The sequence below is a fragment of the Rhagoletis pomonella genome, unplaced genomic scaffold (genome assembly GCF_013731165.1).
Source record: "Rhagoletis pomonella isolate Grant_MI unplaced genomic scaffold, Rhpom_1.0 Rhpom_scaffold_00007, whole genome shotgun sequence".
NCBI classification, from domain to species: Eukaryota; Metazoa; Arthropoda; class Insecta; order Diptera; family Tephritidae; genus Rhagoletis; species Rhagoletis pomonella.
In genome coordinates this window covers 4,053,370-4,068,665 of record NW_023458561.1, presented here as the reverse complement: position 1 = coordinate 4,068,665, position 15,296 = coordinate 4,053,370, and the positions used below count along the sequence as shown (strand labels likewise).

Genomic DNA, 15,296 nt, shown 5'->3' with positions numbered 1-15,296 from the left:
CTGATATCGAACGTTTTAAACATTGTCAAGGGTTAAAACACGTTTCCAGTGGGGTTGGTGATTACGAATCTGATGTCAGATTTTCAAAATTCAAAATGGTGGATCCAAAATGGCGACCAACTTTAAAAAAATGATTGGATTTGTTTGAAACTCTTAACCGCCATTTTGAATTTTAAAAATCTGACATCAGATTTTTAATCAGCAACCCCAGAAACCCACTGGAAACGTGTTTTATCCCTTGACAATGTTTAAAATGTTCAGTATCAACATTTTGATTTTAGTACTTTTTTTTTTAATTTGATCGCCATATTGGATCCGCCATTTTGAATTAAAAAAAAATGACTCCAGATTCGTAATCGGCGACCACAAAAACTCTCAAATGCCGGGTTTCGAACAAATCCAATCTTTTTTTTTATTTAATTGACCGCCGTTTTGGATCCGTCATTTTGAATTTCGAAAAACTGACTTCATATCCCTAATTAGCAACTCCAGAAACCCCCTGGTAACAAGTTCCAACCCATGACAATGCGTGAATCGTTCAGTATCAACGTTTTAATTTTACTATTCTCTTTTCGAGAGCATATTTCCGGCACTAGGCCCATTCTAACTGCCCAAGACAGGTATGTAATTAAGGGAATGTTTCCGAATAATACCAGAGTAATTATACGTAAAAAAACAAATTTTTAGCTGCATTTTAACATGTCAAGAAAATAAAAAATTGAGAACATCAGCGTTTTTATAAAAAACCGACCAGCGCGACCTCTAAGAAAACTTTTTTTTTTTCAAAATAAAAAAACTCCTTTCTCTTTTTTTATCACAAATAACAATAATTTGAAGTAGCGTTTATGAATTTCCAAAAAATTTTTTGAACCAGTCTAATATATAGATTTGCTTTAAATTTGGTATGTAGGTAGCTTTTTGCATAGATTAGCATATAGCATCCTTTTTCCGCGAAGTGGACCAGTGCCCGATCTATTCGTAAAAACCGTATTCATGGTCCGATTTGCTTAAAATTTGGTATGTAGGTAGCTTTTTGCCTAGATTAGTATATATGATCCGTTTTTCCGCGAAATGGACCAGGGACCGATCTATTAGAAAGGTCGTATCTATGGTCCAATTTGATTAAAGTTTTGTACGTAGGTAGCTTTTTGCCTGGATAAGCTTATAGGAACCTGTTTTCCAATTTTCATGTAATTTCGAATATAAATAGCTTTGAGCAACCACCATATCAAGCGGCGAATTCGTCACTAGGCAAGTTTTTTTTGCGACAATCAGAAACCACGGATACAGCAAAATGTAATAATAATATATAATATAAGTATCTCTACTAATATATATTTTGAAAGCCGTTTTTTTAGTGTTCGCAAAGCCGCAGAACGGCTGAACCAATTTTTTGAATTTTCAGGCACCTGCCGCGCGTGTCCCAAGGATGGGTTTAGGCTAAAAAAATTCTATATGTAAAAGGGCACCTCCAATACAAACCGAATTTTTTCATACTTCATATCTCTGGAAGTATTCATGGTAGAGTTCTGGAACTTGGAGCTATTGGAAAAGGGGGCAGCACCTCCCATACAAAACGAATTTTTCATACTGCATATCTCTGAAAGCATTCATGGTACAGTACTGGAACTTCGTATGGAGATATATATGTATATGAAAGCAAGCCCATACTCATGGAGAAAATTGGGGCTATTTGAAAAGAGGGCGTAAGGTCTACAAACGTACCGACTTTTAGTTATCTTTGAATGTATTTATAATTATTCTTGAGGTGTGTTTGTGAGTGAAATCCTCCTAAATGGCTGTACGGATTTTAACGAAATTTTGTATGTTTGTTGGCGCTGTAGTTGAGTTATTATTAAAAATCATATTTATGATCCGAGTTGGCTAATATTTTTAATATGTATTGGTAATGGTAAGAGCAATACTATTGCAAAAATGTGCTGCCAAGTGGCGCTGGAGTCGAGTTATTACTAAAAATAGCCAAGTGAGAAAAGGTGCCGTGAAGGTCAGATTAAATCGACCTGTTGTACCATTGAGTATATCGAACTCTACTGTGTTACGATTGGCCCAATGGATGTGATTTTCCAATATTATTATGCGTTCCAGCTTTTAAGGTATTTCGTCTGAAATAAGTCATTGTTGCCGCCAGGTAACAGGTTATTCGTTTTGCGAATAACCGTGCTGTGAAATGCTGCATAGTCGGAGAATTTTAGGAACTTCTTCACGGATATAACACTTTCCTTAGGTTATTTAAAGCGGCAAATGATCACCAAACCATAATCTTAGCAGATGAATGTGCCAATGATAATCGTAAACGTGAATTATTGCTGAAAATGTTGGACCAAAAATTTTCAATAAAAAAATAAAAATGTTGGGCGGGACGAAGTTTCGCCGGGTCTGCTATTATTCTAATAAAATGGACACTCGGTTATGATGGACAATTTGACGCGGTCCCGTTGAGTTCGTTATAACCGGATTGCACTGTATATGCTAATCTAGGAAAAAGGCTACCTACGTACCAAATTTCAAGCAAATCGGACCATAAATAAGATTTTTTCGAATAAAGGGTGAACACACCAAAACTGCGACACTTAGAAATTACTACCAGAAATAAACTAGAAGGCTTTGAAATTATTTTTTTTTGTATTATATAACTTGGAAGTTTAGATGTTATGAAAATGTTAAAATATTAGTTATTATTTGCTCCATATGCAAGTGATCGATATTTTCATCGCACACGCGCCATCATGTTCTACATGACTGCATCATCGACATTACGCGATGCGCACAACTACTTTGTTTTGCACTCTTCAATAATTTTCACTCTTTCACCTGTTTTCTTCAAGATTCCTTTGACAATTGACCAATATTCCCCAATAGGACGTGCCTTTTGAGGCACTCATCCCGATACACTTGATCATTCATTGTCCCGGATGGGAAAAAGGGCTGCTCTTACGGCCGCAGGAACAAATAGCTTGCCAAACCATGTGGTGTTTGGAAATTTGGACTTCATTTTCAGCTTACAACTTTCAAGGGCATCTTGACGACTTGCAGCAGTATAAAAATCTTGACCTGCAATATATTTTGAATTTTTATAGCAGTAGGTTTCGCAGTCCATAACAATGCAGTTGTATTTTTTAATTTAGAATTCATACAACTTCCGAATGCGGGATTTCGCTGTAACATTCTACTTTGCGCCTCGGTCTGGCGCTGTTTGAGCTGTAGAACATCTCAATGAAGCTTTCCGCTTTACCTTTTGTACGAAAAACTGCGATCTCCGTACGGATTTTGCAACATAACGCGACAAAATCTTCGGATCTCGCGAAAACGCCCTGAGGACCTTCCGAGCACTGTTTTTATCACTTTGACCATACTAACCCCCGCTCCCTGGTTTTCTCGTAACTGTCAGGCCTTATTTGTAGCGATTAAAACCCTGGAAACTGTCGAATAGTGCACTTTTTAATTTTACGTGTACTTAAGGCCTGATCATTTATAAACTCGTGCAAAATGGTTTGTCTCGTTTCTAGCTCGGTTGCCATTTTTAACTCAACTAGGAATCAAATTCAAATGAAATTTCTTCTACGTTCAACTAAGGTCATGGTCAACTTATGGTATTTGAATTTCAAAATATTGAATTCGTTTTGGGTAAGTTATAAGCTTCCCAAAGTGTCGCAGTTTTGGTGTGTTCACCCTTTATATCGTTACCTGGTCCACCTTCCGGAAAAAAGTAAATTTTTTTCCTTTACATGGTGGTTGCTGAAAGCTATTTATAAACTAAATTTCATGAAATCGAGACCTGCCGTTCCCGAGATTACCTGTTACAAAAAAAGGGACTTCTCTTTATATAATTAGTATATGTAGATAGATAAGAGAACATATTGCATGGAACTGAATTTGCCATAACTCGACTTTGGAGGCACCTATCGGGTCTATTTTGGCAGGTTTATTTCTGTTTATGCACCGAATATATTTTCCGCGTTTGAAGCAAATCGGACTATAAATGCGATTGTTTAGCGTAGCTCTACCCCTGCACCACATATCGGAACAATTAAAACTTTGTGAACTCCTTCTTCTAAACACCTTTCCACCAAAGCAACAACCATTCGAATCGGCTAAGAAACATAGGGGAAAATTTTTTCCAATTGATTCATGCTCACAATGAATTTCACAATCTGAAAATTTCCAAGCATCACAACGAATTCTCCACCTTTTCATCGTCCAAAATCATCGAATTATGCGACAAAATGCAAAATTTCGTCGAAAAAAAATTCAAATTTTTCGCGTTCTTCCGGAATTTTCCGAGTTTTCCACTAAGAATTTTTTATATTTCCATTCAAAAAGCCATTCCGAAACATTTGCTCACAAAATTCCATACAAAAAGTTAATTTTCGATTTTCCCAATTTCCCGACTTTTCCGGAGGGTTTTCCCAAAATTTTTTCCGTAAAAACCGTTTCCTGGCAATTACGAACAACCAAAAAATCGGCCCAGCCGTTCTCAATTGATGAATTACTATACATTTTTCACACCATTTTTATATATATAAGTATGTAAATAAGGAACAGCTGTTCGTAAACGGCGATTTCCGACTGAATTTCAGTTTTTTTTTGCAAAAGTACGCATACATATGTATCTTTTTCTGTCATAATTATATCGATGGTCCTATACATAACGACACAATTCAAAAAATAAAAACTCGTACTATTGTTAGGTGGCTCATGTCTTTAATCGTTGTCTTATTCATATATAATCTTTACTACTTACTTTAGTTAGAATTAGACATGGTTTAGCCAAGGATTAGAGACACGAGCCTTCTAACAGTAATAAGGGATTTGATTTTTTCAATTTTTTTGTGTCTTTATTGCATTTTTATCGGTGGTCCTATATGCGAATTCATATATTTCGATAATGAAATAAATTCGAGCAAAGATACGATTTTTAGTTACATATATATACATATGTAACTCAATTTCAGCGCCACCTGGCGGAAAATTTGTTTCGAAAGAATTATTTTTCCTATTATCAATACATATCGTTGTTTAAAGTACAAAACCGCGTATCGTCATTCTACAAAACCGCGTAACTGACATTGGCTGCCAAAAATTGGATTTTCTTACACAAGCTCTTGGGTCAATCCCTATCCATTCGTGCTGAAATATACTAGCCAGAAATGCGATTGCTTTATAAAAAAGATAACCATTTTGAAATATTAGTGTTTTTACTCTCTAGAAAATAATTTATGCAATCTCACATACGCGGTTTTGCATTTTGCTGATACGCGGTTTTGCATTTTGTTGATACACGGTTTTGCACTTTAAACGACGATATTTTGAATCTCAGGATAATCGGACCATAAACACGATTTTTAGTAATAACTCGACTCCAACGCCACCTGGCGGTTATTTTTTTTTGCAATGGTATTGTTTTTCGTATTATCAAAACATATCTCGAATATGAGACAAATCGGACCCATAAATACGATTTTTAGAAATAACTCAACTCCAACGCCACCTGGCGGCTCTTTTTTGCAATGGTATTGTTTTTCGTATTATCAAAACATATCTCAAATATGAGGGGAATCGGACCATAAATACGGGATTTACTAATAACTCGACTTCAGCGCCACCTAGCGGTTTTAATAGTTATTCTGCTATTCGGAAGGTAGACAAATTCTAAAAACAAATATCATAAAAATTGGTCCAGCCGTTCTCGAGTTATAAATGGTGTAACTAACACGACTTTGTTTTATATATATAGATTAAACAAGGATTACGATTGTATAATTTTAAATCCCTAAGTTACTGGTCTTCACCATGCAAATCAACTTCAGAAAGTTCAACTGTTAATAGCTAAGTTAGCTTTAGGGCAATCTTGACCACCTTATATAAAGAAATGTTAAGCCCGTTAAGATGAAGTCTCAACGATCAGCAGAACCCGAGATATAACGATTTGAAGAAGTATATGATTAGTCAGAATCACGAAAAAATGCAAACTTTGACAGATCACTCAAAATTGATACTACAGTATTCCCGCTTAATTACACTTCAAAAATTGCACAATTTTTGGTTCAATTAACCGGGGAATCAATTAACCGATACTCGTTTAATTGAACAGTTCGTTACAGAAATACGTAGAAATTCCGCTAAATTGGACAACCTAATCAATTAAAAGAAATTGAATGTGTGCATTTTAAAGGGAATAGTTTAAACTTTAAACGAAAAAATATAAGCAATAAAAACAATTTATATTTATTATTGTTCATACGTGAGTATATATACTTGTCCTCACATTTTTAGAGATAATTGTTATAAAAAAAAATAAAAGAAACGTAAGGAACAATTAACCGGGGAAAATTTAAGATATATCTCTTCAATGTCACATGTTTTTAACCAATTATACGGGGAAACCAATTAACCGGGTTCAATGTACCGTTTTGTGAACAAAGTTATAATGCGCTCGGGTATAAAAATACAATTGTGAAATGCTGTGCTTTCTACTCAACTTAAATTTTGCGTAAATTATGGGACGACCGTTATTCTAAATATTGTAGTATTGGACTTTAGTAATGTTAAATAGCTATTCCTCAATTTAAATTAATATGCGTGATATAATTAATATTTTTTCTTTGTTTATCCCAATTTAGCCTCGACACTTCATTATGTAGGCAATAAGGGAAATTCAGTTTATGAGCATGATATGGATGAAGACTTACCATTTGATAAACTGAACGCAATTTTCGAGCAACAAGAAAATTTTTACTTTTGTCTATTATGCAAAGAGCAAAAGGCAATGACTGCGGATCCATTTGCCGATCATATGTTTGAAAATCATGACATAGATTTTTATTCTTGTGAATTTTGTTTCAGTGGGTTCCTTTCTGCGGAGAATCTAAAAAAACACGTCGAATACGTTCATATCGCTACAAAGCCAAAGTCTGAAGAATCGAAGTGTAGTATATGTTTTCAAGTTTTTGTCAATCAAAGGATGTTACGTTTTCATAAACGCACGCATAACAACGCCACTTTCCAATACGAATGCTCGGAGTGTAATAAGAAATATAATTGTCGGAATCTGCTTCTTGACCATATGAATATGCATACAGGGCAACGACCGTATCAATGTTCAAAATGTCCCAAGGACTTCGCTTCAAAATATACATTGCAGGCGCATATGAAAATACATAGTGAGCGACTGCGCCCTTATAAATGCGAAAAATGTAACAAAGCTTTTCTTAACCAACAAACTCTTACGCATCATAAAAGGCTACACTTGGGTGAAAAAACAATCATTTGTGATATATGTTCAAAAGCCTTCGGCACCCAGCACAACTTAGATGTCCATAAGATTGTACATTCCGGACAACGACCATTCATATGCAGAACTTGCGGCAAGGCTTTTGCTCGCCGCGCTGAAATCAAGGACCACGAACGCATCCATACTGGGGAGAAGCCTTATAAATGTGATATGTGCGATGCTGCTTTTGCACAACGGTCAAATCTGATGACGCACCGAAAATCCACACATTTAAATGAAAAATTACACAAATGCGATCAATGTGGGCGTTCCTTCAAAAGACGCCGCTTATTGCAGTATCATATTAATGCCGTGCATACGGGTATCCGGCCTCACGAATGCGAAATATGTGGTTCGTCTTTTGTCTATCCAGAACACAAGAAAAAAACACATGCTTATACATGGAAACAGTAAACCTTATATTTGTGAAGTTTGTGGTAAAGAGTTCAACAGTTGTGCAAATCGAAATGCCCATCGCTTCGTACATAGCACAAAGAAGCCGTATGAGTGTCTTAAATGCGGTGCTGGTTTTATGCGAAAACCTTTACTTTTGACACATATGAAGCATGCAGGGCATACGAATGACACCATTATAATAAACCAGCCGCATATTAGTGACAAAGGTATGTTGGCTTTGGGTAGAGAAATGAGTTCGATTGACTCGTGTGATGAAACAAACGAAGCTGCTGCACATTTTACTCAAGATTCAAATTGCAATGAAGCACCGCAGATTTACCCTCAAAGCACAGACGATGTTATAAATGATATTGCAGAAATAGATAGCGTGCAGTATCTGCAGTTTGATGATTTAGATAAAACCGGCCAAGGAATAATAGCATGGGTAGATATTGCCCGTAATAAAGATGACATTTAAGTGGTGGCTGAATTCTGTACGACTATTAGAATGAAGCTGGGAATTTAAAAATATAATAACTAGAACAAACAAAATAACTTGTTTACTATTTTATATATTTACATACTGAGATATGTACATACAGTAGGTGGCAAAATGTAGTTGTCATAGGTAAAGTGAAAGCAAAACGGCTTGCAGTTATGTCTTTGCAAGCTATAACTAAAAATTTATATTAAGCTAACCTAAATGTACATTTATCGGTCGCCATAAACGGGCTATTAGATTGGCCACCATATTGATAATTTGGAGAAAAACTGGATGGGCGAGGACTTATCGGTTAAACCTTATCCAAGCTCACCTTGTAGTCTTTCGTTCCCAAAAATTTAGAACTTGAGAGTATTTTTTAAATTCATTCACAAGTCCAACTTGCATTCACCTTCTGAGTCCCTCAGTTATTTCGAAACATAACAAAATTCAACATGGCAATATAATTAAAACGGGTTCCACAGATTTACTCAAACCTGAAAACATAATTACCGGTCCAACACTCATACTTCCGCACAAAACAAAGAAAACAACACTTAACAATAATTAATTTATCGTTTCACTGGAGGGGGAGTAAATTTAGGATATACTTAAATACTTTATACTTTTATACTTGTTATTTTTTATTGGTTTCAATTTATGTTGTTTATAGTTTTCAAAAAAGAAAATTTTTGGTTTTTAATAAAAAAGAGCTTACAAAATATTAAATTACATCCAAACTATTTTTACTTAAAATTAAATTAATATCCCAATTCTGAATCGGTGACAAACATTTTTTTTTTACTGACAACTTTAAACTTAAATATATTTATCCGTAAAAAAACTGTGACAAGAATTAGTCACTGCAACAGAATTGTGCCCTAAATTGAATATTGAACGCGATAAGTACCTTCATGGAAAACTGAATTTTAGGTTAGGTTAGGTAAGCGGGCTGCCTCCGCATATGGAGGCACACTTGGACTCGACTAAGCTGTCCGTTGTGATGCCCTTAGAGGGGGAGGGAAAAAAGGGACGCAGGGTGGGTAGGGGAAAGAGGGGGGCAGCTATGGGAGCAAGACGACACCTATGGCTTTTTGCCGGAGACAAGCTCCGTGCTCACAACGAAGTTCTTCAGTCGACTGATGTCCACTCCCGAGAGCTCATCGGGAGTGTGAAAGTGCGACCCAAGGTGCTTAAACCTTTGGCTCGCAAAGGCAGGGCACTAGAGCAGCAGATGTTGAGATGATTCCACCTCATCATCCTCCATGCAGCTGGTGCAGTAAGGATTATCCGCAACATTCAGCCTTAAAGCATCGTTACCAATCACATAGTGGCCAGGAAGCACTCCCACCAATAGTGAGGGATGCAGCTTGCTTAGTCTCAAGAGCTCACCAGACCGCCCGGTCCACCCGTGGCCAGAAAGACTTTGCCACTTTGCACTCCGAGGTCTTCGCCCAGCGCTCGCTGAGCTGACTAAACGTCCATCTGTCTAGAAGCAGACCACACGAGGTCAGGGGAGCCCCCAGACCCTCCCTATCGGAAAGTAATTCCTCGAGGTTTCCCTGTCTTGCAAACTCATCAGCCATGCAGTTGCCAGCGATTTCGCTTTGACCTGGAACCCAAATAAGCTTAATAGCAAAATAATCAGACGCGGTCGATAGGGAAGTCAAACACTCCCTCACCGTTTTCGAACGCACCGTCAGGGAGCCGAGAGCCCTGATGGCTGCTTGGCTACCAGAATAAATATTTACTTCCCTGACAGATGTTACACTAGAGAGCAACCAATCCGAAGCCTCTTTTATTGCGGCCACTTCAGACTGGAAAACACTACAGTGTTCCGGTAACCTAAATTTCAGGTTGATGGAGAGCTCTTCGCAGAAATCACCTCCGCCCCCTTTCCATCCAGCTTCGATCTATCTGTAAATAAGTTTACAGGTCCTCGATTCCAGATACTGCACCCCTCTCAGTCTCCCCTCGCCGGGATGTGGGTGGTAAAAGATCCATTCGGGCCCAGAACCGGCGTGCAGTGGTCTGTCCGAGTCGGTAGGAAACCGAAGTCTTAAGATTCTGGAGTGCCCATAGCTTGAGGTGAACTTGAAGCCCACCCATCTTAGCCTTACTGCAGCACGCGCAGCTGCAACCCTGCCAGCTATATCTATAGGCACAACATTTAACATGGCATTAAGCGCAAGAGTAGGTGTGGTTCGAAGTGTCCCACTGATTCCCTTTAAGGCAGCTCTTTGCACCTTCTCCAGCTGATTGACGATGTAGGCCTTGTCAAGTGCGTTCCACCAGACGAGTACCCCATATAATACGATTGGCTTAATTATAGTTTCATAAAGCCAATGCACTACCTTCGGCGAGAGGCCCCAGCGCTTGCCAATGGCCCCTCTGCAACAATACAGTGCTACTGTAGCCTTCTTCACTCTTTCCTCCACGTTAGGCTTCCAGGAAAGCTTACTGTCAAGGATCAAGCCCACGTACTTCACCCTGTCAAAGAGCCTTAACCCAGCAAACACAGTCTCTAACGTTAGAGAAATTTGGATTTCTGCTTTAGATAACTAGGGTAGTTCTCTAATCGTTCTCGAGCCGATGACGAAGTTAGAGAACTACATTAAAATTCGATTCGAGAACGATTAGAGAAACAACGCAAATTCAAATGAATGTAAATAAGCAATATTCCAAATGAATGAGTTATAAATTATTTTTAAGTTCAAATAATTCATTACTATTTTATTGCGAATACATTTAGTACAAATTTTGCAAACAAAGCATTTTATTTAATAAAGCAAAACAGCAGTTTGAAATTCACATTCGAATCCCATTAGAGATCAACATTAGACTTCGATTCGAGATTTAATATTTTCTCGAGTCGAGAACTATGTCCTATTTTGCTGAGATCGCTATGATTCTCGAAAGTTTTTCGAGTCGTTCTCTAACGTTTGAGATTGGAGAATGGGGCTAGTTCTCCAGTCATTCTCTAATCGATAACTAACCTCAATGTTTGCTGGGAACAGGAAGACAACCCATTGAGGGAAGACGGCAATTCGGTATCTTATACCTCCTAGTTAAGAGAACAAGCTCCGTTTTACTGGGATTTACTCCCAGCCTGCAGCTAAAAGTCCAGATCTCAACCAAGCTCAAGTAACCCTGCATAAGCGACAGTTCTATTGCAAAGCAAGCGGTAAATAAACCTGACAAGGTCGGCTCCGACCCCTAGCTTATTTAGGGAGTTAACTACAGCCTCAGGCAAAACATTGTTAAAAGCCCCCTCGATATCAAGGAAGGCACCGACCGCAAATTACTTCTTCGAGAAGGATTGCGCAATATTTTCAACGACCGTGTGTAAGGCCGTTTCGCCAGACCTGCCCTTGGAATAAGCAGGCTGCTCCATGGAAAGGCGCTCCCTGAGGATCCGGCTCCTTAAATGGCGATCGATCAGCCTCCCCAGCGTCTTCAGAAGAAACGAGGAGACTTATCGGCCTGAAATCACTCGCCTAAACCTTGAGCACTCCTGACTGCCCTCCACGCTTCCAGAGAACAGTGTCCACGACGCTTTCCTAATCTCGGACATATATAAGTCAAGTCAAGCTCAATCTTATGCAGTGCCCAGTCGGAGGCTGATTTACTCTTCCTGGCCCTATTGAAAAGGCCTCTGCTCGAGGCCCTAAGATCGGAGAGCTCCTCCGACCACCTTACCTTTGTAGTAACTCAGGGGACAAGACATATTAATAGCCCTTTTACACGAGGTGGTGAACACACCAATAGATTCGTCAATTTCACTTTCAGTCCAGGTCCCGCCCCTCACGGGTGCAACCGGAAGCATTTCCTGCAGACTTCTGCAGTTTAAGTCCCAGTTGGTTCTCCTCAGATTCCTTTAAGGTTTGTGCTTAGGACGCGCTTCGCCCAAAGCGAATTGTGTGTACCGATGATCGGAGAAGGAGTGGTCACTAAGGACTCTCCAGCCAGATATACGGGACAATAGTCGATTCCGCCTCGTTTAAAGAGGAGCGAAAGAGAGGGATCGGTTTCGAATCCCCTCCACCACTCGAAGTTTTGTTGGTTGGATTTGGTTTTGTTTGTTTGTGTTCATCTTGTTCGTACGACCACCTACCCGACGAAGCGGGCGCAGTGGTCTAGATCATAATAAGGGGAATTCAAACAGTCCACTACGGCAGCGCCCCATGCCGCAGCAAGGCCACCGTTACTCCCTGAGGCGGCCCGGTGTCAGGAAGGCGCCGTTAAAAGACAGCCGGTCTGGTAAACCCCCTGGCTGCAAACCTTCCAATGGGTGGACTTAACACCCTGGATTAGGGAGTCGGCAGTTCTTGGTCATCGCTCACAAGCAGCCCGAACCATAGGAAATGGAGTGCATTCGCACAGTACCCGGAGGTAGAGACACGATTACACTACCACCCGATAATAAAGTCTGGTTGTGATTCGACTAAGCCCCCGCACCAACGGCAAGACGCCTGCCTAGCGGAGAAAAAAATGAATTTTACGCGATACACAATTTTACATGTTTAGACGAATTATCTAAGTATATAACCACTATAGTTCGGGGTTTCGACTTCCATGGAAGTTATGTCAGTTACCCTATAGCGCATGTCATATATGTAATACTTCTATATTGGCAGTAAGCTAACTTCTCAATGTGTAAGCATTCCGAAATCAAAGCGAGACATTCTAGTACCGTTTTTGTCAATGTGTTGTGTACTTGAGTGCCGTTTTTGTGTATGCGTTGTGTACATGTTTATTTATAAACGTATGTGTTCCTTTTCTTTCGTACGTATTTATTGATATATCTGTACTGTAGTGTTTTCGGACGGTACTAGCTCTTACTGCCAATATAGGAGTATTACATATATGGCGCATGTGTAAATTTAGGAACTGTAGCGCCAGCTGTTTGCCAGATACTTCGGTATAGTCATGTATGTGTGTATGAAGTGGACCAAACATAAGCCAGTAGGGAATCGATGTTAACTTAGTGTAATTGTGTGTGATTGTGGGGACGAGATCGAACATGTGCCAGTCAACCAAACGTCAATGTTAATTAAGTGTAAATGTGTGAGTGTATGAATGTTTGAGCGAACATAGCTGATCAAACATCAACTTCGGCAACGAGAGGCCCAGAGAAAGTTCGGTCGGTCGAGCAAAGCAAAGCAAAGGGGTGTGTGTGTTAATGGTTCTCCCAAACAGCGGTTGTTCTTTCGAGTTTTCCTTGTAAATATGTAAGAAAATAAGTACATAAGACGGTCTGAGTCAGTTAGCCGGGCCAAAGGGTATAAAATGACGCAGATGGTGGCGAACGGGTCAGATACAAAGGTTGCGGTGCTAACGTTGTGATTACCGGGTGTTTTAACTGTGCGAACGTTACCAGTTTAAGTGTTAAAAGAAAAAAAGAAAGCGTTCAAAAAAAAAGTTTATATAGTCAAATATGCAGACTTTCCCTATAGTTGTGTGAATTGTGCCGTTTTACCGGATTATCGCGGTACCGGTGTACCCAAGCCGCCACAAAGAGCTAAAATCTGGAACTGGAGGTAAGCACCACATATTGTTATGCCTCAAATCTAAACACATGCATAAGCCTGCATCTTACTAAATGCATATGTATGTATGCACATATGTATGTATGCAGACAAGGCACGAATTATTAATTTTTTTTTTAGTTTTATGACAGCAGCGGCAGATCTACGACTGTACCATTCAATGTGCTAAATCAGAGCTTTCTCCCCCTTTCAGGTCGCCTGCACATACGTACGTATGAATAAAAGGACCTCCACCAACCGGAAATCTGGAATTGGCCACCAGCAACCGGCATGTACATAGCTTGCTCCGTCTGAGAGACTCGTGTACCAGACAGATTACATGAACACACCAACACATATCCATACACAGTAGGGCGGGTCGAAAATCAAATTTTTCTCAAATCCCTTGGTAATAGTGAAAATATATTGTATCATGAAGTCAACAACAAGCATGCAAAATATTAGTATTTTATTTTAATTGTGAGAGCCCGCGCATCGACCGCCAAGAGACCCACGGCACACTAGTCGAATAAGACCAATTCTTGTTAAAAATTCTGGGTTCAGTAAAAAGGGTTGGTGCATATTATTAGATAATGAATCCGTTAACGCAAAAGATAAAGTCAAATATCATTTCTCGCAGCACTTTAGCTTATCGTTAATCTGAAACTTAACTATTTTCAAAGAAATTTTAATTGTTCTCTTGATAATTGCACTGGCCTATAGTCAAAAGATGTGATGAACAGCATTAATATTGCTGGCGTGCATTTAGATCGCTAGTTCCAAATATTCTAATCTTTTTTTAATATTAGCTATAATTTGCGTATTTTTGCAAATTTAGGAACAATTTCGGTAGCTCTAATAGAATAGCCATTATTTTCCATCATCGTGGAAAAATTTTGTTTATTGAAATGAGTATGGAAACACTGAACAGGCACAACTTTGGAAACACTAATTAGTTTACTTATGTTTATGCATACAATTTAAAAATTGCAAATATAGCAAAATGACAAAAAAAAATTTTTAAATTTTTTTTATTTTAAAATAACTGGTTTATAATCTGAACGATTTTCATCATATTGTTATCATAAATCAGTAACAGTAAGTCTCGCTTTCAATTTGTAAATTATTACGTACCGATCGAGTAACATTTACCAAAGTTATATCGAAAAACTTAAGTGGCTCTCCAGTTTTTTTTTTTTTTAATTATCTTCAATTGTATAAATAACCTTTAAATAAAAGAACCGGATTACAGAAAACTGTGCCAGCGAGTGACTTTTTTCATTCAAGCTGAATGCAAAGCAATATCGTCCAATTGGAGAGTCCTCAAAAGGATTTCCCAGGACATGTTAAAGAGTACTGTAAATCCTACAGTCACTTTTTCACATAATGGAATTAACTAAAATATTTATGTATATCTAAAAACTTATTGCACGTCCCCTACTTTCATATAACGGCAAATTTAGAAACAGCGAAAAATGTGCTTCTTCGGCGACTAATGAAACCATTCCGCACCAGTTTTCAAGACTGCAAAAATGGACTTAAAATGGGCGTTTCTCACCCTAATTGTATTATGCTAATGTATGTTAATTCTTATATGTTT

General features: G+C 38.5%; 2 protein-coding genes across 6 annotated transcripts in view; one reads left to right on the top strand and one right to left on the bottom strand.

Annotated features, from left to right (window-relative positions):
- LOC118742260 (zinc finger protein 420-like) overlaps positions 1-7,794 on the top strand; it is a 43,310-nt gene extending 35,516 nt beyond the window's left edge. Inside the window, exon 3 of the mRNA XM_036474203.1 lies at positions 6,642-7,794. Within this exon, the coding sequence (XP_036330096.1) occupies positions 6,642-7,705 (1,064 nt within the window). The 3' untranslated portion in view covers positions 7,706-7,794. The remainder of the gene's footprint in view (positions 1-6,641) is intronic.
- Positions 1-15,296, bottom strand: part of LOC118742259 (dynein regulatory complex subunit 6) — a 426,783-nt gene that overhangs the window by 296,574 nt on the left and 114,913 nt on the right. The gene's annotated exons all lie outside the window — the stretch shown is intronic.